Source organism: Hemitrygon akajei, chromosome 11 (assembly GCF_048418815.1).
Source record: "Hemitrygon akajei chromosome 11, sHemAka1.3, whole genome shotgun sequence".
Taxonomy (NCBI): Eukaryota; Metazoa; Chordata; class Chondrichthyes; order Myliobatiformes; family Dasyatidae; genus Hemitrygon; species Hemitrygon akajei.
In genome coordinates, this window is record NC_133134.1 from 158,898,168 (window position 1) to 158,925,426 (window position 27,259).

The window sequence follows — 27,259 nt, forward strand, 5'->3', positions numbered from 1 at the left end:
TTTTTATCCTTCCAATGTAGACTTTATTAAAAACTACTGTGTTTAGCTTAAGCCAACCACCAACATAAAGACAGTCTAAGTAAATGCATCTCAGTTGCCAAACCACCACCACAATACAAAAAGCAAAATACCAGATACTGGTACTTGGCACTTAAATGAAAAATGTCAGAAATACTCGGCAAGTCAGTTATCACCTGCAAGAGACAGTCAAGTCTTGCAACAAAACCCCCACATATATTTTTTTGATTTTTTTTTCTCCCATCAGCCACAATACAAATTTAAATCAGAAATTCTGAAATTAGAGTCTTCAAAAGAATTATAATTAAACAATTTTCATAAAAATAATTGTCAGCTTCAGATTAAAAAGAGGCTCTTGTCATAAAGTAGACTCAATATGGGAGTAGGGCAGTTACATTGTTCAATAATCCTACTCTCTGTGCATTAGTGTCCAAAATCACTGCAGCTGAAGCTGTGTCTTTGATCAGTTCTCAATCCTCTGTTGCAAAGATCCCCGATGATCTTGGCTCCAGTAATTTGGAATTCAGTGGCTCTGTTTCTACCTACAAACTGGGAGCAGCAGTGACTTGCAATCCCTTCTCAATGTTGCTCCAGCAGGCCCACAAAGACAAATAAAACATAATTGACAGTACAACCAGTGAACCCACCATTAGCAGCAACCAATGTCCACTATATCGTCACCTCCTATTTAAATGCAAAGTATAAACATCAAAGAAAATGTTCTTGGTAAGGCACGGTGGTTCGTCTAACTTTTATGTCAAGAGAACAATGCAATGTATTTGCCTCAACGTCAAGATTAGGAGCAGCTCGGAGTTGATGTTATGGAAAACAATGTGTGAGTTTTAGCTCAGTTTCTGTGGAGTTTGGGTAGGTAGGAAATAGGTAAGGGGAGGGGGCGGGGAAGGATTACAGTGCCACTGAAAATAGTTAAAAACGTTTTTATAAATTAATCCTACTATTAATCACAAATATAGAAAGAGCTAGGTCACTGTAAACACTTATGATTCAGGAGTTTTGGCTTGCTCAGTGACCCAGACACCGGGCAGGCATTCTGGGATGGAGCAGGGCAAGCAACCTCTGACAGATGGATGGAAAGCTTCATTCAGCATCTGTATATGTACAGTTAATATCCTCCAAAGCAGGGCTTTCCAATCTTTTTTATGCCGTGGACCCCTACCATTAACAGAGGGGTCTGTGGACCCCAGGTTGGGAAGCCCTGCTCTAACAGCAGTCCCAAGGCTTTATATGACGTTGAAGCCCCAGCAAGGCTTTAACTAACAGCTCAGGAGATCTGGGCAATCACTGATACTCGGGAAAACCCCTTTCACCCTGTGTGGCAATTGGGGCCTAGTCATTTTGGCAGAATGGAGAGATCTCCGAGCTGGGTTCTATGCAATGCTCAACTGACAAGCAGCCAATTTTGAATCCAGCGCGAACAAAAAAAGTTTTAGTTTTTAAAAGAAAAATTCTGCATGCAAGTTTAACAAGGGGTTCTGGTCTTATGACACCCCAAAAATAAATCCATTAATCTGCATTTAAAATTAATGAAAGTATAAGTGGTAATTTGAGACAGGGGTGAATCTAAAACTTGGGCTAAATAAGGTCAATAATGTACAAATGGTAAATTTGGCAGAGGCTGAGGAGAGTCCAAAACTGAAGATCACAAGGCTAATAAACGAAGTTAAACATTTTATGAGTTTAAAAAAAAGGATCTAGTACCGGATGAGTAACATTTTTTCCAAGAGTGGGGCCTGAGTAAAGTGAACCACACAGATCAGGGGCTCCCAGCCAGTAAGCAAGGGGTCCGTGGACTCCAGGGTGGGAAACTCCTGATACAGATGTATTAAAGGGGCAGTTGGATAAACAATGGGGAATGAGTAGTGGCAAGACAGAAAGAGGATATAATGATAAAGAGAAAAGTAGGATACATCAAAAGGATTGGTTAAAACTCTGAATAGGAGGAAGACCATGCATACCAATAAATTATAAATCATATCCCACATTACAAAAATTTATGCACATTGTGATTGTACTCTGAAAAAAACACACATTTATCTGCTTTTTGAGTGATTATGGATGTAAGTTCCTGAATCTGCAGACAAAGCAATCAAGGCCAAGGGAAAGAATTCCTCTCCCTTCATCCTTAAGCCCTGGAGGCTCAAATGTTCTTCATTACAGTGCAGTCAGGTTACAAAGCAGTGGTTAATTATGTACCAAAACCGTTTTCTGACCCTCAAAATTGAAATAATGTATTTCAAAATTTTCCAATTTTTTTTCCTATGAAACAAATGCAAATTCATTCAAGTCCTCCAGGAGAATATTTCTTCAGTGTTACCATAATCCACCCCAGGATCATTTCCAGTTTCCACAACAACAGTTTCAAACTTCTGACTCCATCATGAGTACATTGATGATCGAAATAAAACTACAGATAAAAGGGGAGAAAAGGCATCGCTGATGAAGTGGTTATACAAATCAAATGTGCTTTCCCTGGCATCTTTCACATCTTGCTCTTGGAGGCAAATGGTGACAGGAGTCTCATTTGACATCTCATCCGAGAGAGGCAACGTAGAGCTCATCGGCAAGTTTGAGTGGGGCTAGAAACCATGATCTTTCCATTCAGAGGCAAGACAGCTAAACTCTGGTGTACAGCTGAAACAAAGGGGTTAAAAATCCCCTTCTTTGAATAAAAGGAATGACAGTGATTCCAGAAAAAAAAATAATGCATCCAAACCATTGACAACCTGTTCCTTTGTGTGAAGAAATGAAGTCTGGTAAGAGCAGCTGGAATTTTAACCTGCAGGATTCACCCAAGGATCAAATATTCTAATTTCATTGTTGAAGAATTCATTGCACGCCCTGCGATTATTTAACTGCAGAGGTGACTGGGTAGACTCAAAAACAGCGGTCAATTTCTTAGTTCGAAGGAAGACAGTACAGGTGCATCTCTGAGTCGAAACACCCGGCTCATCAGCTCTCTCTTATCCCTCATGACGTACTGGCCTTGCCCTCGGCTGTGGATAACATCGGGGTGTCGGTTCCTGGAGAGGATGGCAACCATGTTGTTCAGCTTTGAGCGAACGGTGGAGTAATGCAGCTGCCGTTCTGTGGTCAGCTTGTGTAAGGTGTCTTTCAGAGAGGAGGAGTCAGCACAGTAGAGGTCCATGTAGGGATACCGGGCAGCTTTGGGGAAACTTTCGGAAATGGAGTTACCAGACAAAGTACTTGAACTATTGGTGGATTCTGTGGTGGAGGCAGAAGGCTGATCGGTCGAATCAGTTGACTCTCTGCCGGTCATCTCTGTGGGCGACTCCTGCACTGAAGAAGCTATTATCTGAGCGCGTTTCACGACCCTGGTGGCAGTGGGTGTGAGGGCTGCTGATGGCTTTGAGAAGAATGAAGTCTGGGTCTCCATCTCCTTCACTGAAGCACAGGCTTGCGTAAAAGTTCCAGGCACCGACACCCATTCCAGCTCGGTCTGCGTAGAAACACTCTTCACCTCCTTATTCACCAGTAGGGCGTCACCAGCCTGGGTCGACGCTTCACATCTGCACTGCTCCATGGAATGGACAGCACTCTGCAGGCGCGGCCTTTTCTCAGCAGGCTCGCGCTTATCCGGAGAATGCTCCACAGTTTCAAGTATTAAGGCGTTTGCAACTGGGGGATTTTTGGACTGCAATCTGTCCAGGGCAAACTTCTCACGGTTGCTGTAGCTGGGGTACCCGGGTGGTATTGGCTCGGACTGCGCATACAGTATCCTGAACTCATCGTCGTAGTACTCAGACAACTGCCCCGATAGCACCGTCAGATTACTGCGGTTCAGCTTGCCGTCTGTCCAAGTGAAGCTGCGGGAGAAAATGGAGGCGGTGAAACACGGGATGGGTTAAAAAAAATGGGGAAAGGTTAAATAAAAAATGCAACAGATTTTTAACAAATGACATACTCCAAGAGGACCACAACCTTGTTGTTTGGAGACTTGTGTGCCTCAACGACCTGGAGAGCCAATCAAGCTTTATGCTTTGGCTCTTGGTAGGGTCATCCATGCCAAACAGGTCAAAGGGTAGAGACCAGGCTAAGAGTGGTCCACCAGTCCTCTGGGTTCAGGGGTTCATCAGACCAGGGCTAATGAGCCCGAATGGCCAAAAAACAATGTTAAAATTGGCACAGAAACAGCAATGAAGAATCCTTCTACATCTGAATCTGATGATATTCCACCTGGAAATTGCATGACTGACAGTAGTGAAAACTGAGAGGAAACTACTGACATGATGAAGGAAGCCCTGTACACCGCTAGAGATGGAGGACCTTCATAGCTGCCCCATACCCCAGCAGTGTAACTGGCAGTAAGTATGTATACATAAAACAGTACCACACAAGACACATGAGCCCATCGTGTCTGTGTTGACCATGATGCCAATTTAAACTGCACATGGAACTATATCCCTCTATTTACTGCATATTCATGCGTCTATTTAAATACCCAACTTTGCTACTCTAGGTTAAGTGGCCAATGTACATTATGCTGTGATTAGGTCAGGTTTTAAATCGGGGGATTACTGGGTGGTGTAGGTCGAAGGGCCTATTCTGCGCTGCATCTCAATACATAAATAAATGAATAAGTGCCAAGTATAACAATACAGAATAAAGATTAACAGAGGAAGTGCCGCCAAACTCGTAATAGGGTCAGTTGTGAGATCGAGAGTCCATCTTGTTGTACTTGGGAACCATTCAATAGTCTTCTAACAGTGCGGTAGAAGCTTCTCTTGAGCCTGGTGTTGTGTGTTTTTGTATATTCTGAGAAGAGGGAATGTCTGGGGTGGTTGGGGACTACAGCAGCAGTGATTAGTATAGACAGAGTCCATAGAGGGGAGGCTGCTTTCAGGATGTGCTGAGCTGTGCCCACAGTTTTTTGTGATCATTGACAGAGCAGATTCCATACCAAATGGCGATGCATCCAGGAAGGATGCTTTATTTATTGTTTATTGAGATACAGCGTGGAATAGGCCCTTCAAGCCATGCCAGCAATCCCCCTAATTGGGATTGGGTATTGCCAGTCCCCCCCCTTACCACGAGCCTAATCATGAGACAATTTACAACTTGCCTACAACAGTTTGAACAGTGGGAGGAAACCGGAGCACCCAGAGGAAATCCACACAGTCACAGGGAGAACATACAAACTCCGCACACAGGCAGCGGTGGGAATTGAACCCAGGCTGCCCGTACTGTAAAGCGTTGTGCTAACCTCCATGCTACTGTGCTGCCCTACCTCAATCCACTGCACAGTGAACTGGTGTACGAATAGGATGCAAACCTAGTTTTTCCACCGTACCTCGGTACATAACACCACCAAACCAATAAATGTTCTAATAAAGAGATGATAACTTAGTGCTGCAGGCGAAGAAGTGAATATTTACTTCACTGATGCCCTACTGCAAAGCAGCTGGCAATCACCACATTGTTTCTCCGCTCCACACCTCCAGTCGAGTTTAATGGATACTCACTTTCTGGGGAATCATTCATGATACTAAAGGTTCAGATTCATTTATCACGTCGGGGGGGGGGGGGGGGGCGGCACGATAGCTTAGTGTGACGCTGTTACAGCGCCAGCGACCCACGTTCAATCCCCTCACTGTCTGTAAGGAGTTGGTTTGTGGGGGTTTCAGGTTCCTCCCACGTTCTAAAGATGTGCAGGTTATCAGGTTAATTGGTCACATTGGTGTAAGTGGGCAGCGCAGGTACGTTGGCCTGGATGGGTCTGTCATTGCGCTGTATCTTTAACTCCAACGGAGATAAAAACACACAGTGAAATACAGTTAGGTATTACTAACGGGTGCAATTAGTACTGTGTTCACTGCAGGCTATTCGCAGATTGACATACAACGAGCAGTCCATTTTACCTGTAGGAGCCTGTAGCTACTTTTTCACAATCAATTAACATGAATTTTTCATGGACTTTGCCAATAACCTTGGCTCCTTTTCTGGTGTAGTACGTACACCCCTTCAATGTGCGCACTCTCATCTTCTGGAAAAGAAGGACACGATCAACTTGCAGCAAAGGAAATATCAGCAGAGCACGGCCACACATTTGTAAGAGCAAGTTTTATTTATGCGGAACAAAGGAAGCAGATGAGAAAAACAAGCTGCCAGGCATCAATTTAGAAGAATGGGGGGGGGGGGGGGGGGAAATCTCACTGAAACCTATTGAATATTGAAATGCCTTGGTAGAGTGGACATGGAGAGCATGTTCCAAAAGTGGGTGAGCCTAGGACCAGAGGGCACAGCCTCAGAATAGAAGGACGTCCATTTAGAACAGAGACAAGGAGAAATTTCTTTAGCCAGAGTATGGTGAATCTGTGGAATTCATTGCCACAGACAGCATTGGAGGGCAAGTCATAGGGGATATTGAAAGTGGAGGTCGATATAGCTTCTCGATTAGTAAGGGTAGCAAAGGCTACAGGGAGATGGCCGGGAATGGAGTTGGGAATTATAATGGGACAGCAGAGCAGACTTGATGGGGTGAATGCCTAATTCTGCTCCTATGTCCTGGGGTCTAATTTTGAGTTTGAGTATCTTGGGTTTGGGCTTGGGGAAGAGAGAAAGTAAGAACAACTAACAGCTCTCTCTCAAACGCAATTGCTAAAGAAACTTAAAAAAAAATATGTAAATACAACAAGCTGTCTTGAAAAAATGATGGCACAGATTCAATTATAAGACATAGCAAAAACACATGGTTAGTAAGTTAACTGGTCACTGTAAATTGTCCTGTGGTTAGGCTAGGGTTAAACCAGGGGTTAAATCAAAGGGCCAGAAGAGCCTTTTCCGCACTGTTCCTTTAAATACACAAATACATACATAGTACGTAAATAAGGAATTGCAGTAAGCATTTAAAAGGGCTACTGGAGGAGAGAGTTGAATTGATTAAATACCTCTTTTAAAAGGCTAACACAGAAGAACAGAGCTTCCAAGTTCTGCATTCTGCTAAGATCTGCAGTACGTGGGCCTGTATGGGACACTGCAGTAATGTAAATCAATGCAATGATTTGAAGTGACAAGCTGTCAGTATTATTCCCAGTCTTCTGGTGAAGAATTAGAGTAGAGAATGGAAAAAAACCTTCAGTCCCTTAACCCGGGTCAGATCTACCTCACATTTGGAATGGGTACACAATATCATCACCATCACAAACTCCACACATTAACCTGCACCCTCCAAGAGTACCTCAACCTTGTCGTAGGGTTTGGAGACGTGCATTGCTCAATGACCTGGAGAGCTATGCTGGCTGGAGTCAGCGCTTTGTGCTCTGGCTCTTGGTAGGGTCACCCATGCCAAACAGGTCAAAGGGCAAAGGCCAGACTAAGAATGGTCCACCAGTCCTCCAGGTTCAGGGGTTCTGCTCAGGCCAACAACCCTGCCTGGTAAAACAAAATTGTATGGAATATTTCTACATCTGGGTGCAATAGGTATGCCTGAGTCTCCATCTGGGACCTGCGTGATTAACAGTAGTGAACACCAAGCTACTAACATGAAGGAAACCCTGAACACCAGAGATGGAGGACCTTCATTGCTGCCCTAAACGCCAGCAGCGTAACAATTAGTACTACTGGTGCACCATAGCTACAGTGTACCATCTAAAAAACACACGATGGTTACTTGCCAAGATATCTTTACCAGCACCTACAAAGCTTGTAACTCTCTCATGGACTCAGCAGTAGGACATAAACACAAGAGATTCTGCAGATGCTGGAAATCCAGAGTAATATAGGCAAAATGCTGGAGGAACTCAGCAGGTCAGGCAGCATCTAGGGAGAGGAATAAACAATCGGTGTTTCAGGCCAAGACCCTTCATCAGGACTGTTACTCAGCAGAAGGTGCTTGGGAACACCATCCATGTCACACCCAGAAACACTGCATATCGCTCTATCCAGTACTACTGTGCAAGTGCGTCCACGTGAGGAACCATCGCGGTTCAAGAGCGCAGCTCATTACCAACTGCTTAAGGCAAATTCTAGAAGAAGAATTGATGTTGGGCTTGTCAATGGCACCCACATTCAGAGGGGGAGGGAGGGGGAGAAAAAAATAACAAAATTAGGTGCATGTACCCTCTCCTCCTCCACCCAGACACCAGCATCCCGACACATCTGCTGAAACTGTGGGAGGCCAGACTCATCTAGAAGAATATAGACAGGGATCCGTTTCCTTCTACTGACTTCGTGGAGGTCCTGGAGAATGTCGATATCTGTGAACGAGTCCATGACCAGTGCAATAACCTACAAAAGAAAATTTAAATAAATTAAAGTGAATTAGCCTTTGGATGGAGAAACTATCTTTTTTTTAAATATAGGGGTACTTTGCAATTTGGATGACCATTTTTTAAATTGCTGTCTGTAAGGAGTTTGTACAATCTCCCCAAGACTGTGTGGGTTTCCTGTGGTGCTCTGGGTTTCTCCCACAGTCCAAAGATGTACCAGTTGGTAGGTTAGTTGGTTATTGTAAACTGTCCCATGATCAGGTCACGATTAAATCGGGGGATTGCCAGGCAGCATGGCTCGAAGGGCCGAAGGGCCTACTCTGCATCACATCTCAATAACTAAATACAGCGCAGTAACAGCCCTTCCGGCTCAATGGGCCCACACCACCCACGTGACTGATTAATGTACTAACCCATTCGTCTTTGGGACGTGAGAGGAAACAGAACAGCTGGAGGAAACCATTGCGGTTACAGGGAGAAGATACAACCTTACAGATCACGACGGGAATTGAACCCCGGTCGCTGGCGCTGTAATGGCGTTACGCTGTAATGGCGTTACGCTAACCACTACACTACAGTAGCGCCTGAAATATGTCATTTGCGTCAATAACCAACACAGTCCTATGGCGTGCCGGATGCAGCCATCTAAAGTGCAAGTCTTTGGAATGTGGGTGAAAACCGCAGGAAACCCACACGATTGTGGGGAGAATGTAAAACTCCTTACAGCCAGCGGCGGAACTGAACCCAGTCACTGGAACTGTAGAGCATTATGCTAACCACTACACTACTATGCCGCTATCTAATGACATTCACATGGTTCTACAAGAGAACTAGTGCTGGAAACACTCAGCAGTTCAGGCAGCATCTGCGGAGACAGGAGAGAGTGAACCTTAACAGACACTTCAACAGAACTCTTGCTTCTCTCTGCAGATGTAGCATTTTGACTTTACTTTCTGATTTCCCAGCATCTACTTTTTTCCCATCCATTACCATGGTTAAGGCGACTTAGCAGTTCAGTATTGTGCAGAGGTCTTAAGCACATACATATAGCTAGGGTTTTGCACATTGTTTTTGCCAACATAGAGTGGAGAGCGAGTTTGTAAATCTGGTGGGAGCAAAGGATGTTGGAATGGCGAGGGTGGAGCTCCGCGGGAGGGGTGTGGGACAGGTGGCAGAGAAGGAGGGACAGGAGTAGAGGTGTGGCACAGATGCAGACACACCCAGCCCTGAGACACCAGGCAAGCAGTCATTTGATTCCAAAGAACTGGTTTATTGATCATTACAGAATGCCTCTCTGGTGCTCCCCACTCCTCCTCTTTTCCCAACCACAATTCCCTTCTCTCTGCCCCCTTCCCACTCCCAGTCCACAATAGAGACCCATATCAGAATCACATTTATCATCACTCACATATGTCATATGTGGGTTTTTTTGTGGCAGCAGTACAGTGCAATACATAAAATTACTACAGTTTTGTGCAAACATCCAGGCACCCTAGCTACACATTTTGCACAGTACTCTGGGTGTAGCTTATCCTACACCATTATCACAAGGTGTGTTACTCCATTACCGTTTCTGATATCATAATGAGGCATTATAGTCAATATCACTGCTCAGACAGCTTGGCCCTGGAGGTGAACCATCTATTTCATGGTTAAATTCTGACTTGAAGGCAAGGTCCTCAAAGGATATTTACTGGTGCTCACATAAATGAATTAAGGTCAGGTAAGAAACATTCAGTCAATTGCAGCTTCAAGAGGTTTAAAAAAAAAGGTTTCATTTTAAATAAAAGCTTATATACACTGGAATTTAGAAGGATGAGAGGGTATCTGATTGAAACATTAAGATTATTAAGGGATTGGACACACTGGAGGCAGGAAGCATGTTCCTGCTGATGGGTGAGTCCAGAACTAGAGGTCACAGTTTAAGAATAAGGGGTAGGCCATTTAGAACAGAGATGCAGAAAAACTTTTTCACCCAGAGACTGGTGGATATGTGAAATGCTCTGCCCCAGAAGGCAGTGGAGGCCAAGTCTCTGGATGCATTCAAGAGAGAGTTAGATAGAGCTCAGATAGATAGTGGGGTCAAGGGATATGGGGAGAGGGCAGGAACGGGGTACTGATTGTGTATGATCAGCCATGATCACAGTGAATGGCGGTGCTGGCTAGAAGGGCCAAATGGCCTACTCCTGCACCTACTGTCTATAGGAAACACAAGCCTTGACAGGACTCGCCAATGCAAAGGGAAATCAGAGAAAATACACTATAATTTGCTTTATAAAACAAAATGTGACTTGTGGCTTTGATATGTTTTTAAAAAGCAAGAAACTGAATGTTTTCAAAATATCAATCAACTTGAGAGCACGGCAAGAAAGAAAACAGTGCTGAGGATTGGAAATAAATGGGGAAATTAATTAAAATTGAGCATTGCATTTATAGAAGTATAATACATAGATGGAACTCAAATGTGAACACAAAACTAGTTTTGAACTCAGGCCCCGTAAAACAAGAACAAAAACAAAACCAAAAAACTCACTATTGCAAATATTTCAGAATTACTCTACACCATCTCCCAAGTACCAGCACAGCCGATCGATAGACAACACAATAGCCACTGCTCTATGTACACATCTGGAGAAGAGGGATGCTTATGTGAGAATGCTGTTCTTGGACTACAGTTCAGCATTCAACACCATAGTTCCATCCAGGCTTGACAAGAAGCTCAGAGACCTCGGCTTTGACCCCGCCTTGTGCAGCCGGATCCTGGACTTCCTGTCAGATCACTGGCATGTGGTAAGAGTGGGCTCCCTCACCTTCACCCCTCTGACTCTCAATACAGGAGCCCCTCAGGGTTGCGAATGGAGTCTCCTCCTTTACTCCCTGTATACCCGTGACTCTGTCACCACCCACAGCTCTAATCTTCTAATTAAATTTGCCGACGACACTGCATTAATTGGCCTCATCTCAGACAATAATGAAGTGGCCTACAGGGAAGAAGTCATCTCTCCAACACAGCGGTGTCAAGAAAACAACCTCTCCCCCAATGTCACAAAAACAAAGGAGCTGGTTGTGGATTACAGGAGGAATGCAGATGGGCTAACCCCTGTTGACATCAATGGATCTGGGGTTGAGGGGGTGTACAGCTTCAAGTTCCTCGGCATTCCACATCACTGAGGACCTCACGTGATCTGTACACACCAGCTGTACGGTGAAAAAGGCACAACGCATCTCTTTAACTTCAGGTGGTTGAGGAAGTTTGGTAAGGACCCCGATGTCTTAAGAATTTTCTACAGGGGCACAAATGAGAGCATCCTGACTGGCTGCATCACTGCCTGGTATGGGAACTGTACTTCCCTCAATCGCAGGACTCTGCAGAGAGTGGTGCGGACAGCCCAGCGCATCAGTAGATGTGAACTTCCCATGATTCAGGACATTTACAAGGACAGGTGTGTAAAAAGGGCCCGTAGGATTACTGGGGACCCGAATCACCCCAACCACAATCTATTCCAGCTGCTACCTTCCGGGAAATGGTACCACAGCATAAAAGCCAGGACCAACAGGGTCTAGGACAGCTTATTCCACGAGGCCATCAGTCTGATGAACTCACCCTGATTTGAGTGTACTCTATACTACATTGACCATTTCTATTTATTATAAATTATTATAAATTACTATGATCACACATGGCACATTTAGATAGAGATGTAACGTAAAGATTTTTACTCCTCGAGTGTGAAGGATATAAGAAATAAAGTCAATTCAATATTTAACATTGGTTCTGTAACAGAGGATTGCAGGAAGTAAACCATTTCTCAAGGATTGGAATGAGTAAACTTTAATCTGTGTGCTTATTAGGTTGTCTATTATGTAGGGAATGAACCCCCACCTTGTAAATCAATACTCTGAGCAGAAACTCTGTTTTGACCACATGTACACACAGAGACTAAGCCACCTACTCGTTGCTATCAACTATCATTGTCATGGCAACAACTGGTGATAAACAGAGACACTAAGATACGGCGTTTATTTTTTATGTCCTTGTTCTTATTGATGAAACATGTTATGCCTGATTATGCTGGACCTATTTCATTGTTCAGTACAATGAGTGAAGCTTGCGTTTTAAAATCTTGCAGGACTGTACTTGCATTAAAGACCAAAATACAATTTTTTTTATAATTGCATAACCGATCTCTCCCAAGCCAGTTACAGTGAATTAAACACTGGAGGGCACCTTGGCCCAAAGGACAATACAGCAGCTAAGTTATGAATAGCTAACATCACAGGCAAGAATTGGCAATGTGCAGATAATAATTCTAGATATTAGAGTTAACTCTCCTGCACTTCTTGGAATAATGCTAAGGGACACTGTTCCCTCCAAGTTGTGTGGATACGCAGCGGCACAATAACTGAAATGCTCCCGCGCACATAGCCTTTGTTGCCACGCGGCTGAATTCTCTTTCATATAAAGTTAATATTTTGAAATTATGCGAATGTAATTGTGAAATATCCTACAACTTATTGAATATAATCCACAGATTTTCCAAATAATAAATGTACCAAAACCTTTACCTTGAAACATTTTAGGCTTCAACGTGTTTACATCAACAGTGTTGAAACTTGAAACACTGACACATTGTAAGAATAAACACAGAATGGAAGTCTGCAGCTCTTTGTTAATGAGCCACCAGCCCGCTGAACGCCAGCACTTTCTAGTTAAAGCATTTTACTTTTGTCATTGTGCCTGCCCGTTGTCTCGACTGCCTGGTATGGTTTACTTGTGTTGTGAGTGAGGTTTATGTTTGTTTGATGTGTATATTACAAAAATCAAAATTAAAGTGCCATGCAGGTTTCAGGCTGAGTAAAAGTTTTCTGCTCAGAACAAAGTTTGGTCCGCACAGCTGTTTAAAAAAATATTAGAGGGAAGGTTGTTAATGGACCATTTAAACTCGTGCAAGAATGCAATTACGTTTCCGTTTTAAGCTCTCACGGGAAAGGATGACAGATACTGAAGCATTGTTTTGTCACTGCACTGGACTATCCCTAGAATGTATGCTTAAGCATCCAGAATAAGACCTGAATGTTCCACTTACTAACTCAAGAAAACAAGAGCTTTAACTAATGGGCTGTTCTTTTTAACTTGTTCCTCCTTTCTCAAACCACTGACTGACCTGCTGTGCTTTGTGGTGTAGAGACTGGCATAACACTTTAGCGAGGAAGAGATCGGGGTTCAATTCCCACCACGGTTGGTAAGGACGTTATACAATCTCCCTGTGACAGCATGGGTTTCCTCTGGGTGCTCTGGTTTCCTCCCGCATTCCAAAGACGTACAGGTTATTAGGCTGTGGGCATGCTACGTTGGTACCTGAAGTATGGCGATACCTGTGGGCTGCCCCCAGCTCACGGTGCCAAATATGTAGGTCATTGAATCAAATGACACATTTCACTATACATGTGTAACACCCTGGTTAAGACTTTTACTGCTATGCTGTAGGCATTTCATTTCAGTAGTTCTGCAAGAGCAGCCTGTTTGGGTTTGAGATAAGGGGCTTTGTTGTTTAACTTAGGAATGTGGTGTCAGCCAATCAGGATGGTGGAATTAGGAGAAGGTTCTAGAGAACACTGGACAGAGAGGTTTTAGTGATGGAAACTGGTGTGGGTCAAGGTCTTTGTGGCAGGAGTTGGGAGAAGACAGGAGGGAAGATGGTTGAGGATGTTGTTCCTGTTGCACATGGAGCTTTGTGCAGATGAAAGGCTTCAGGGAAGAAGGGCCGATATCCCCCATGGGAGAGCCCGTTTGTCCAAGATGGATTTCGCAAGATATTCAGAAGGTAGTGTGTGGTTTCACGTAGACACGAGTTAAAGACAACTTCAAGATGAGCTCCAACTTGTGTTCACATTTGACTGTTTAATTATGATGGGTCCTTTTGATTTTTTTCTTTCTTTTCTTTAATACCAGGTTAGACTTTAATTGTTAATGCCTTTTACCTTCAATCTTATCCATTATCCCCCATCTCAGAAAATGAACGAGTTCCACTTTTACAGATTTTTCCACTTGATTTCATCCAATAGGCAGGAAAATACACAAAAATCACTTGTGGTAAGCCCAGAGCGGGGTCCAGGCCCCAGAGCGTATCAAAGGACTGAACCCGATGTTTGAACGATAAGTGTCGTGCCGAATTGGGAAGGCTGGGAACAGGCCAAATCAAGGCCGTTGAAGTCCAGACCCGAGTGTGTATCGAAGTGACTGAACCCAATGCTTGGACAATGATTTAGGTGCCAAGCCAAGTTGAAACGGTCAGGGTGTCAGGGCCCGAAGTGGGGAATGGGCCTGTTCAGCTTGCTGCTCCTCTCTGTGGACTCTCTTCATAATGATATTTGATTACATTTATTGATTTCTTTCCTCTGCACATCCGGTGTTTGATGGTTTTTTTTTTAAAAAAAAGCAAAACAGGTTGAGACCTCAAGGTTGTATACATCTTCTTCTTCGGCTGTCCATCGATTTCAATGTTGACTGAGACCTGGGCAAGGTTGTATGGAAGACCAGCAGTTGCCCATGCTGCAAGTCACCCCTCTCCACGCCATCGATGTTGTCCAAGGGAAGGGCACTAGGCCGATACAGCTTGGAACCGGTGTCGTCGCAGAGCAACGTGTGGTTAAGTGCCTTGCTCAAGGACACAACACGTTGCCTCAGCTGAGGCTCGAACTAGCGACCTTCAGATCACTAAACCAACGCCTTAGCCACTTGACCTCACGACAACACAATATATACATACTTTGATAATAAATGAACTGAACCTCCGTGGTACTGCAATGAATGACATCAAAAATACAGAGGAATGATAAAGAACTACTAAAAGTAATCAGAGAGAGCGAAAACTAGTTTTCATAGGAAGGAAGGCATATTGGACTTGTTCATTTGTATGGCTTTGTAAGTCCAACATGCAATAGCCTGGGGCATCTGTACATTAAATTGCACAGACAGTAAGCCACAGCACATTATTTCCTGTCTGTGAAGCTGATAACTTGCCCAGATGCTACTTTAAGGGTGCAAAGGCCACAGTTACGTTACTGGATCAGCAATCCACCCCTGGATAAATTATCTGATGTAAGCCCAAATCTCACCTGGGAGACTGTTGATTTAATATCACTGTTCGTTGTGGTGAGCAGGCAAGTACCAAATTGCAAAAAGCCACTGAGTTTTTCCAACATTTTCTGGCTTTAGTTTTCACTTTGCACTCGTTACAAAAACGCAACAACTTATTTGGCCCTCACGTGACCCCAGGAACACAACAATGAGGCTGGTCCCAGATTGTCCCAACAAATCAACAACTCATTAAAAGGCATAAACACAAGAGACTCTGCAGATGCTGGAAATCTAGAGTAATACACACACATTCCCACTGCTGTTTTGTAAAGAGTTTGCACCATCTCCCTATGACCGTGGGGGTTGCATCCCGATGCTCCAGTTTTCTCCCGCATTCCAAAGACGTACAGATTAGTAAGTTCACACACAAAATGCCGGAGGAACTCAGCAGGCCAGGCAGCATCTATGGAAAAAAGCACACTCGACGTTTTGGGCCGAGACCCTTTGGCAGGATTTCCAGCACCTGCAGATTTCCTCTTGTTTTTGTTTCAAGGTTAACAGGTGCAGACTTATTGGTCCAAAAAAAAGCCTGATGCCATTCTCTATACCTCAATTTTAAAAATGCCAGAGGAACTCAGCAGGTCAGGCAGCATCTACGGAAAGGAATGGAGACAAAAGCCAGAACCAGGTTGGGGGAGGGGAAAGTGGGTGGGTGGACTCCTGTATCTGCCGTCTCTGATGTCTCCAAAGCTGTCTGGTTGCTTTCATTGTGTGCAATCAATTCACAGGTGGTGTAAGGCACTTCTTCCAATCACTGGGTGTGGACATTCCATTGAAACTACATAGATTCAACAGATGAATGGTTCTACTTTTATCACATTGTTAATGGTGTATCTCTGCCATGTAATGCACAGTTCAGGGCAGATCTATTATATCTGAATACATCTGGGAAGTGAATACATCTGGGAAGTCTACAGTTTGTACTGATAGGCTTTTAGAACAGACCGGTATTGAATATTCAAAGTGGTTCTGCTAGTTGTGTAGTGCCATTGTAAATAATTCTATAAATTTACCTGACTATATTCTGAATGTTAAACTAAATGACCACAGCAAATGAAACTGTTGCCTTTGTGTTCAAGAAATACAAGAGGGTGATAAGAGACACAGATCAAATAGAGAGGCAGACTTTTTCCACCAGGGCTAATACAAAGAGGTGGGTGACAGGGAGGATATACGTCTGGCTAATAAGAAGTTGGTGGTGGGGTGGAGATACGTCTCTATCAAAGGAGCTGTAAGGTGCTCCACTTGAATGCAGGTCACCCTTGGGCAAGGTGTAGCACCTGCTTAGCCCACCTCGCCCGCGCTCTAGATCACGTGAAGCTACGGGAGTAGGTGGTGGAGTGTTGTATGAGCAGCTGGTGACAAAGTTGGTGCACAAGTCCTGGTCATGTGACCACTGACACCAGGCAGACAATCTCTGAAGATAATGGTAATGGCTGGAGTCACCCGTCTTGTAAAGACATTGCCCAGAAGGCAATGGCAAACCACTTCTGTGGAAAAATTTGCCAAGAACAATCGTGGTCATGGAAAGACGACATGACACATAATGAATGATAAATTAATTTAGAGATCATTCTGGAGTTATGACATCATGGAAAGTACAAATGGAGTAACTGCAATGAGAACCCGTCTTCAGAAAATAAAACCGACACACAATTTAACTTCCAATTGATACTTTGTAGCTGCTGTAAACCAACCACTGGGTGTGGGACATAACTACATAGGGAAACACAATAGATGAATGGTTCTACTTTTATCACATTGTTAAAGTTGTATCCCTGTCACGTAATGCACAGCTCAGGGCAGATTTGTTTCATCACTTAACCTTCCAGTTAGCTGTAAATTCATGAAGCCGTCCCTCAACACTAACAAGGGGGGGGTGTCTGGCTTTTAGAACAGACCAGCATCGAATATTCAAAGTGGTTCTGCTAGTTGGAGTGTGCTGCCATTGTAAATGAGTAATTCTATAAATTTTCATATTCAAAATGTTAAAGTAGGTGATCTACAGCAACTGAAGCTGCAGTTAAGCAATTATTATCTGTGTGTTCCAGAAGGTGATTAAGAGACATAGATCAAGTCGAGAGCCAGAGACTTCTCCCAGGGCTAAGACGAAGAGATAGGACGGGAGATACAGTTTGTCTCTACCAAAGGAGGTACAAGACTCTCTTTCCCTCTGGCCTGCAGGTCCCCCAATCAGGGTCACGTGAAGCCATGGGAGATGGTGGTGGATGGTCATGTGAGCAGCTGGTGCACATCAGCGACCACTGACTCCAGGCAGACAATCTCTGAAGAGTATTGATAATGGCTGGGGTCACCCGTCTTGTAAAGTCTCTGCCCAGAAGAAGGCAATGGCAAACCACACCTGTAGAAAAAATTTGTCATAAACAATCATGGTGATGGAAAGACCGTGATCACCCACAGCATACAACACATAACTGATGAATGAATATGTGAGGGCATCATTTTTAAGGTGCTTGGAGGAAATTATAAAATTATAAGGGGGATATCAGAGGCAAGTTCTGTACACAGTGAGAGGAAAGAGCATGAAACTTCCTGCTAGGGGTGGGGACAGAGGCAGACATCATAAGATATAGGAGCAGAATTAGGCCATTTGGCCTTTCAAGTCTGCTCCGCCATTCACTCATGGGCTGATCCAATTCTTCTAGTCATCCCACTCCCCTGCCTTCTCCCCATACCCTTTGATGCCCTGGCTAATCAAGAACCAATCTATCTCTGCCTTAAATGCACCCAATGACTTGGCTTCCACAGCCACTCATGGCAACGAATTCCACAGATTTACCACCCTCTGACTAAAGTAATTTCTCCACACCTCTGTTTCTAAATGGATGTCCTTCAATCCTGAAGTCACGCCCACTTGCCCTAGACTCCCCTATCATGGAAAGTAACTTTTCCATATCTAGTTTGTGCAGGCCTTTTAACATTTGGAATGATTCTATGAGATCCTCCCTCATTCTCCTAAACTCCAGGGAATACAGCCCCAGAGCTGTCAGACGTTCCTCATGTAGTAACCATTTCATTCCTGGAATCATTCTCGTGAAATCCAAATCTGTTCCGCCATTTCATCATGGCTGATCCATTTTCCTCTCAACCCCAGTCTCCTGCTTCCCCCCCGCATAGCCCTTCATGCCTTGATCAATCAAGAATCTATTACCCTCTACTTTAAATATACATAAAGACTTGGCCTCCACAGCTACCTGTGGCAAAGAATTCCACAGATTCACCTCTCTCTAACTAAAGAAATTCTTCCTCATCTCCATTCCGAAAGGACGCTCATCTATTCTGAGACTGTGTCCTCTGGTCCCAGACTCTCTCAGCATAGCATCCTCTCCACAGACACTATCAAGGTCTTTCACCATTTGATAGGTTTCAATGAGGTATTCTGAACACTTCATCGTGCTTCTGAATACAGGCCCAGAGATATCAAATGCTCTTCATATGATAAGTCATTCAATCCTGGAATCATTTTCATAAACCTCCTTTGAACCCTCTCTAGTTTCAGAATATCCTTTCTAAGGGGCTCACAACTATAACCATATAGCCATATAACAATTACAACACAGAAACAGGCCATCTCGGCCCTTCTAGTCCGTGCCGAACGCTTACTTTCACCTAGTCCCACCGACCTGCACTCAGCCCATAACCCTCCATTCCTTTCCTGTCCATATACCTATCCAATTTTTTCTAAATGACAATATCGAACCTGCCTCTACCACTTCTACTGGAAGCTCATTCCACACAGCTACCACTCTGAGTAAAGATCCCCCTCGTGTTACCCCCAAACTATTGCCCCCTAACTCTCAACTCATGTCCTCTTGTTTGAATTTCCCCTATTCTCAATGGAAAAAGCCTATCCACGTCAACTCTATCTATCCCCCTCATAATTTTAAATACCTCTATCAAGTCCCCCCTCAGCCTTCTACGCTCCAAAGAATAAAGACATAACTTATTCAACCTTTCTCTGTAACTCAGGTGCTGAAACCCAGGTAACATTCTAGTAAATTTCCTCTGTACTCTCTCTATTTTGTTGACATCTTTCCTATAATTTGGTGACCAGAAATGTACACAATACTCCAAATTTGGCCTCACCAATGCCTTGTACAATTTCAACATTACATCCCAACTCCTATACTCAATGCTCTGATTTATAAAGGTCAGCATACCAAAAGCTTTCTTCACCACCCTATCCACTTGAGATTCCATCTTCAGGGAACTGCTTACAATACTCTACCTGAGGCCTCACCGTGCTTTCTAAAGTCCCAACATTATGTGCTTGCTTTTATATTCTAATCCTTTTGCAATGAATGCTAACATCACATTTGCTTCCTCACTCCAGAATCTACCTACAAATTAACCTTTAGAGAATCCTGCATAAGGACTCCCAACTCGCTTTGTGCCTCGTTTTTGTCTTTTCTCTCCATCTAGAAAATAGTCACTTTCATTTCTTCTACCAAAGTGCATGACCATACACTTCCCGACACTGTATTCCATCTATTTCTTTAACCATTCTCCTAACCTGTCTAAATCCTTCTGTAGCCTCTCTACTTCCTCAAAACTACCTGCCCCCCACCCATCTTCCAAAGTCATCAATTTCATCATCCAAATAATTGACATTAACCTACAAAGAATCGGTCCCAACACAGACCCCTGTAGAACACCACTATTCACCGGCAGCCAACCAGAAAAGGCTCCCTTTATTCCCGCTCTTCGCCTCCTGCCAATCAGCCACTGCTTTATCCATGCTAGAATCGTTCCTGTAATACCAGGGGCTTGTAGCTTGTTAAGCAGCCTCATGTGTGGCACCTTGTCAAAGACCAACTGAAAATCCAAGTATACAACATCAACCAATTCTTCTTTGTCTATCCTGTGTGCTATTCCAACAGATTTGCCAGACAAGGTTTTCCCTTGTGGAAACCATGCTGACTAGTACCCATTTTATTATGTGCCTCTGCATACCCTGAGACCTCATGCTTAATAATAATCCTAAATGGACATTGAAACCATGAACGCGAGCCCACCTTTTTTGTTAGAATAAAAAGTATTACTTCTGTTTTGCACTATTTTAATCTATTTAACGTACAGTGCCTATAAAAAGTGTTCAACCCCACCCCCCAGTAAGTTTTCATGTTTTATTGTTTTACAACATTGAATCACACTGGATTTAATTTGGCTCTTTGACACTGATCAACAGAAAATACTCTTTTGTATCAGAGTGAAAACAAATTTCTACAAATTGGTCTAAATTTATTACGATTATTAAACACAAAATAATTGATTGCATAATTACTCACCCCCTTCAAGTCAGTATTTAGTAGATGCACTTTTGGCAGTAATTACAGCCTTGAATCTGTGAGGATAGCTCACTATCAGTTTTGCATATCCGGACACCGCAATTTTTCCCCATTCTTCTTTACAAAACTACTCAAGCTCTGTCAGATTGCACGAAGATCGTGAATGAGCAGCCCTTTTCAAGTACAGCCACAAATTCTCAATTGGACTGAAGCCATTCCTCTGTAGCTTTGGCTTTAAGGTTGGGGTCATTGTCTTGTTGGAAAACAAATTTGCTAAGTCGCAGTTCTCTTGCAGACTGCATTAGGATTTCCTTGTATTTTGCTGCATTCATTTTACCCTCTACCTTCACAAGCCTTCCAGGGCCAGTGAAGCATCCCTACAACATACTGAAGATTTTTTTTATATATATCACACACACTTACTGTAATTAATTTACTTATTTTTTTCTTTCTTTCTATATTATATACTGCATTGAACTGCTGCTGCTACGCTAACAAATTTCACAACACACGCAGGTGACAATAAAGCAGATTCTGATAATCGACTCCCAACCACTGAGGAGAGGCTAATTAGCCTACAATTTCTTTTCTTCTGCCTCTCTCCATTCTTGAAGAGTGGAGCGACATTTGCAATTTTCCAGTCTTCTGGAACCATCCTGGAATCTAGTGATTCTTACCAATTCCGCCACAATCCTTTCAGCCACTTCTTCTAGAATCCTGGGGTGTACACCATCTGGTTCAGGTGACTTATCTACCTTCAGACCTTTCAATTTCCCAAGAACCTTCTCTCTAGTAATGATGCCCGACACCTGGAACTTCCACCATATTGCTGGTGTCTTCCACAGTGAAGACCAATGTAAAATATTTATTCAGTCATCCGCCATTTCCTTGTTCTCCATTGCTACCTCTCCAGTATCATTTTCCAGCAGTCCAATATCCATACTAGCCTCTATTTTATACTTTATGAATCTGAAGAAACTTTTGATATCCTCTTTATTACTGGCTGGCTTACTTTTGTATTCCATCTTTACCTTTTTAAAATGACTCTTCTTGTTGCCTTCTGTTGGTATTTGAAAGCTTCCCAATAAGCTAACTCCTCACTAATTTTTGCTCTATTATATTCCCTCTCTTTGGCATTGACTTCTCTTGTTAGCCATGCTTATGTCACCCATCCTTTAGAATACTTCTTCCTCTTTGGGAAGAATGTATCCTGTGGCTTCCAAATTTCCTCCAGAAATTCCAGCCATTGCTACTCTGCCATCATCCCTGCCAGTGTTCTTTTCCAATCGATGCTGACCAACTCCTCTCTCATGCCTCTGTAATTCCCTTTGCTCCATTATAATACTGATACATCTGACTTTAGCGTCTCCTCCTCAAGTTTCAGCTATCACTTGCCCCTAAGGGTTCTTTTATCCGAAGCTCTCTAATCAATTCTGGTTCATTGCACTACACCCAATCCAGAATAGCTGATCCCCAAGCGGGCTCAACCGGGAGCTGCTCTGAAGATCATCACACAGGCACTCTAGAAATTCCCCTTCCTGGAATCCAGCACCAGCCCGATTTTCCCAATCTACCTACAGATTGAAATCCCCATGACTATTGTAACATCATTGCCCTTTTGGCATGCATTTTCTATCTTTCATTGTAATTTCTAGACCACAAATTACAACTGTTTGGAGGTCTGCATACAACTCCCATCATGGTCTGTTTACCCTTGCAGTTCCTTAACTCTATCCACAATGATTCAACACCATCCAACCCTATGTCACTTCTTTCAAATGATTTGATTTCTTTTTTAACCAACAAGGTAACGCCACCCCTCTACCTTCCTGCCTTTCCTTTTCATACAATGTGTACCTTTGGACATTAAGCTCCCAGTTATCATCTTTCAGCCATGATTCAGTGAAGCCTACAACATCATACCTCTCACCCTGCAACTGTGCTGTAAATTCATTAATCTTATTCCGTATACTGCATGCATTCAAATCTAGCACCTTCAGTCCTGTATTGATCCTTTTCGATTTTGTCCGCCTTATACATTACAACTCCTCCTGTTGACTGCAATTCTGCCCTATCAACAGCCTCTCCTCCCTACACATTGCATTTGTTTGTAAACCAGCTACCTCATCTTCAGCACGATCATCCGCCTTTCCTACGATACTTTTTGCATTGAAAGAGAGGCAGTTCAGGACCATGCTCATCCCTTTTATTCCCAACTTTGGCTGAGATCTTACCCATATCTGCCTCCACAACCTCTCCACTAACTGCTCTGGCACTCTGGTCTCATCCTCTGCAACTCTAGTTTAAACCCCACCGTGCAGCATTAACAAACCTACCTGCTAGGTTAATAGACCCCTCCAGTTCGGGTGCAAACTGTCCCTTCTGTCCAAGTCCCACTTTCCCTGGGAGAGAGCCCAAAGATTCAAAAATCTTGAACCCTCCCTCTTACACCAACTCCTTAGCCACGCATCTTCCTAGTTCCGGCCTCACTCGCATGTGGGATGGATAGCCACCCTGAGATTACAACTCTGGAGATCCTGCTCTTTAGCTTAGGACCTACAGTATCTCCCTGAACTCCCTATGCAGAACCTCGTCAATCATCCTACCCATGTCATTTGGTATCTACATGGACCACAACTTCTGGCAGTGAGATATCTCAGACCCTGGTCCCCTTGAGGCAACATACCATCCAGGAATCTCATTCTCACCCACAGAACCTCCTGTCCATTCCCCTAACTAATGAATCCCCTATCACCACAGTGTGCCTCTTCTCCCCCATGCCCTTCTGAGACATAGAGCTAGATTCAGTACCAGAGACCCAACCACTGTGACTTTCCTGTTAGGTGAACCACACCTACCCCCCACCAAACAGTATCCAAAGTAATATACCTGTTGTTGAGGGGGGTGGCCGCAGGATACTCTACACTGGCTCCTTAATCACTTCCCCCTTCCTGACTATCACCTAATCTCCTGTGTCCTGCACTTTGGGTGTAACTACCTCTCTATATGTCCTGTCACCCCTTTAGCCTCCAGAATGATCCGGAGTCCATCCAGTTCCTGCTCCAACTCCTTGACGCGATTTGTTAGAAGCTGCAGCTGGATGCACTTCTCGCAGTTGTGGAAGTCAGGAACACTGGCGGGCTTGGGTGGCTTCCCACATCCTGCAAGAGGAGAATTCCACCATCCTGCCTGGAATCTCTACTGTCCTAGCCGAGCAGATATAAAGAACGGAAGGGAAAAAGATTTAACTGAGTACTTTCCTTTTCTCTGACTGAAGTCTCTATTCGCTGAAGCCCAGACAACGCACACTCTGCACCTGCCCTTACTTTCCTTTAATTTGCTCTTGCTAACCAATCCCAAATGCCAGTCAAAGCTCCTTTTTGCTGTAGCAACACACTGCTGACTTTTCTACTCAGGCAGTCGACCCGAGTGAAATCCCCTCCTTCCGATGTCCAGATTGGTCACTGGTCAAAGCACTCTTTCATTTGGAGCATTTAAGAATCTCTCAGAAAGTCACGTGGATGATAGAAAAATGGAGGGCAATGTAGGAAGGAAGGATGGCTTAGAGCAGGTTAACAGGCTCTAATAACACTGTGGACCTGTACTGTGCTGTAATGTTCTACATTTAAGACATCTTGTCAAGAGAGTGAGTAACACTGGTGTGCCACAGGGATGTGATCTCTACTCTCTCTACACCCATGACTGCGTGGCTAGACATAACTCAAACAGCACCTATAAATTTGATGATGATACCACCATTGTTGGCAGAATTTCAGATGGTGACAAAAGGGCACAGAGGCACGAGATCTATCAGCAAGTTGAGTGGTGTGGCAGCAACAATCTTGCACTCAACGTCAGTAAGACCAAAGAGCTGACTGTGGACTTCAGGAAGGGTACAATGAGGAAACACGAACCAATCCTCAGTGGGGTCAGAAGTGGAGAGGGTGAGCAATTTCAAGTTCCTGGGTGTCAATATCTCTGAGGACCTAACCTGGAAGTATTGGAGTATAAAAGTTGCATTGTTTGCTGTGTAACCAAAACTATGTAGTCAGCTTTGAACTTGCTATTTGCTATGCATGTATCCAATTTAGTAGGAGAATGAAATCTTAAGAATGTAGAAGACAATGGTGTGTTAATGAGAGGTAGCCAAGAGATGTAGATTAGAACAGGATTAAGTCAATGGGTAGAATCAATAGTGGCGGATGTACTTGTGATACGCAACTGTAGACCAATTGGATATGCTAATACAACTAAACCAGGAGATTGCTATAAAAAATGCTATGTACAAGGATCGGTGGGCAATCAGCGACTAGCTCAACGACTGTCTCAGCTTTGATTTGCAAATTAAAGTTTAATACTTCTTGAATAATCTTCTGCGTCTCCTGGTCGTTTGTGGGGCACGAGAAACCACGATATATTGATGCAGCTATAAAGAAGGCAAGACAGCAGCGATATTTCATTAGGAGTTTGAAGAGATTTGGTTTGTTAACTAAAACACTCGAAAACGTGTGAGGTGGAGACAGTCAGCAACTTTTAAATTCCTGGGTGTTCCTATTTCAGAGAACCAGCTCACACCGCAAGTGCAAGCACGAAGAAAGTACAGCAGCACCTCTACTTCCTTAGGGGTTTGCGGAAATTCGGCATGGCATTATCAAACTTTGACTAACTTCTATAGATGTGTAGTGGAGAGTATTTTGACTGGCTGCATCACAGTCTGATATGGGAACCCCAAACCCCTTCAATGGAAAAATCCTAGGAAGAGTTCATCGCGGGTAAAGCCCTCCCAGCGGTAGGGCAACTACCTGAAACGCTGCTGCAGGAAAGCAGCATCTATCATCAGCGACCGCAACACCCAGGTCATGCCCTCTTCTCACATCAGAGAGGTGGTACAAGAACCTCAGGACTCTCACCGCCATGTTCAGGGACAGTTAATACCCCTCAACCATCATCAACCCCGGAACCAATGGAGATAACTTCACTTGCCCCACGTTTGAAACGTTCCCGCAACTTATGGACTCCCTTTCAAGGACTCTTCATCGTGCTCTCGATATTTGTTATTTATTGTTTTGTATTTGTACAGTTTGTTGTATTCTGCATTCTGGTTGAACGCCCGCTAGTTGGGCGGCCTTTCATTGACTGATTCTGTCATGGTTATTATTCTGTAGATTTGTTGAGTATGCCCACAAGAAAATGGATCTCAGATTGTACATGGTGACATACATGCACTTTGATAATAAATTTACTTTGTACTTCGAACACAGACTGTATGCAAAAGTCAAACTGTACAAATACAAATAAAATTAAAAGAACCTGAATCTCAATCTTGAAAATACCAACATAGCACTTCTCGCACCGACATATATTTGTTCCAAATTGCATTTTCAGGACAGTACAAAAGTGCCGTCTTTCTTTACACTGTCTTGTACGAGTTGTGGGTTGTTTGAACCTATCTGCAGCTACAACTAAGGTTTTCACCGTACCTCACACCGTGCTCGTACACAATAAGCAAGCGCCCGTTTACCTTCTCCGCCTTCCTGATGAGGTTCCTGATCGCCTCCTTACAGCTGTAGATGAGCTCCCCGTAGCTGGGCTGGAAATACACTTCCACCTGGGTCATCCCTCGGTACCAGTTGTGCGGGAAGACCGGCCAGCCCAGCTCCAGGTCGGGAACCGCCACGTCCGAGACATCGGGGAAGTAGGTCCCGGTGCCCTGGGAGTCGCAGAAAGACTGGTCGAGGGACTCGCCGCACAACTCAGAGGGTCTAACGGCGGAGCCCAGGATATCGGCGATCTCGTCGGCCGACAGGAAGCCCGGCAACTTCTCCCGGTGCAGGAAGGCACGGTAAGCCTCTGGACCGCCGGCCACTAATTCCTCCAGCGCCAGCCGCTGGCTCTCGCTGTAGAAGTCCCGCACGCCCACCTCCTGCTTGGCCGCCGCCGTCCACCGCGACACCACCGGGAAGTCGTCCAGGCACTGCGAGTCATTCATGGTTGGGACGGGCTGAGCGGCCGCAGGGACCCTCGCTACTGGACCGGTGGCTTTCGCTGCTGCCAACAGAGAGTTGGGTCCCTCCGGGAAAGTACCGGTTGGCTTCGAAACCTTATTAAAGTTTCTGTAAGCTGTCCTGAAACCTTCTCGTCCTCTGGGTGTCCCTTCCCACCCAAAGCTCCGCGTTAACAGGCTAACGTTCCTCAGCGGACATCAACCCCGCCTCAAAGCTCCTGTCCCGGCTACAGATACAAAGCATTCAAACATCCCGACTCCAGAGGCGATTGGCTATCGCACTTGCACTCTCCACCCACCGGGGCAGTCTCAACCTCTTTTAAACGGATTTTCCACTCAGCGACACCGGGATTGGTTCCTTATTTAAATTCATCCAAAAACAATCCGGGGAGGGGCCGGGATGGGTGAAGGATCGTCATTATAATGAGCTTTGGGCGATCATGACTGATTGTTCTTGCAAAGTTTTCTACAGAAATGGTTTGCCTTTGCCTTTTTCTGGGCAGTGTCTTTACAAGACGGGTGACCCCAGCCATTATAAATA

The 27,259-nt window shown here is 44.2% G+C and overlaps 1 protein-coding gene across 2 annotated transcripts; it reads right to left on the reverse strand.

Annotated features, from left to right (window-relative positions):
- Positions 1-27,259, reverse strand: LOC140736172 (protein FAM83D-B-like). 2 transcript variants are annotated; one of them, XM_073062039.1, is made up of 4 exons: positions 26,236-27,259; positions 8,116-8,283; positions 5,916-6,037; positions 1-3,863 (listed from the first exon to the last, which is right to left on the reverse strand). In XM_073062039.1, the coding sequence occupies exons 1-4, from the start codon at positions 26,701-26,703 to the stop codon at positions 2,927-2,929; spliced, it is 1,695 nt and encodes a 564-aa protein (XP_072918140.1). In that variant the 5' UTR covers positions 26,704-27,259; the 3' UTR covers positions 1-2,926. The 2 variants fall into 2 exon arrangements, with proteins under 2 accessions (XP_072918140.1, XP_072918139.1); XM_073062038.1 differs by having other exon boundaries at positions 5,916-6,040.

Coding starts and splice junctions, on each gene's coding strand:
- LOC140736172 (XM_073062038.1), bottom strand. CDS start 26,703: ATGAATGACTCGCAGTGCCTGGACGACTTCCCGGTGGTGTCGCGGTGG. Junction 6,041..8,115: donor TCTGGGTGGAGGAGGAGAGG/GTACATGCACCT, acceptor CTTCTTTTCCAG/AAGATGAGAGTGCGCACATT. Junction 3,864..5,915: donor GTAGCTACAGGCTCCTACAG/GTAAAATGGACT, acceptor TTTCTCCCGCAG/CTTCACTTGGACAGACGGCA.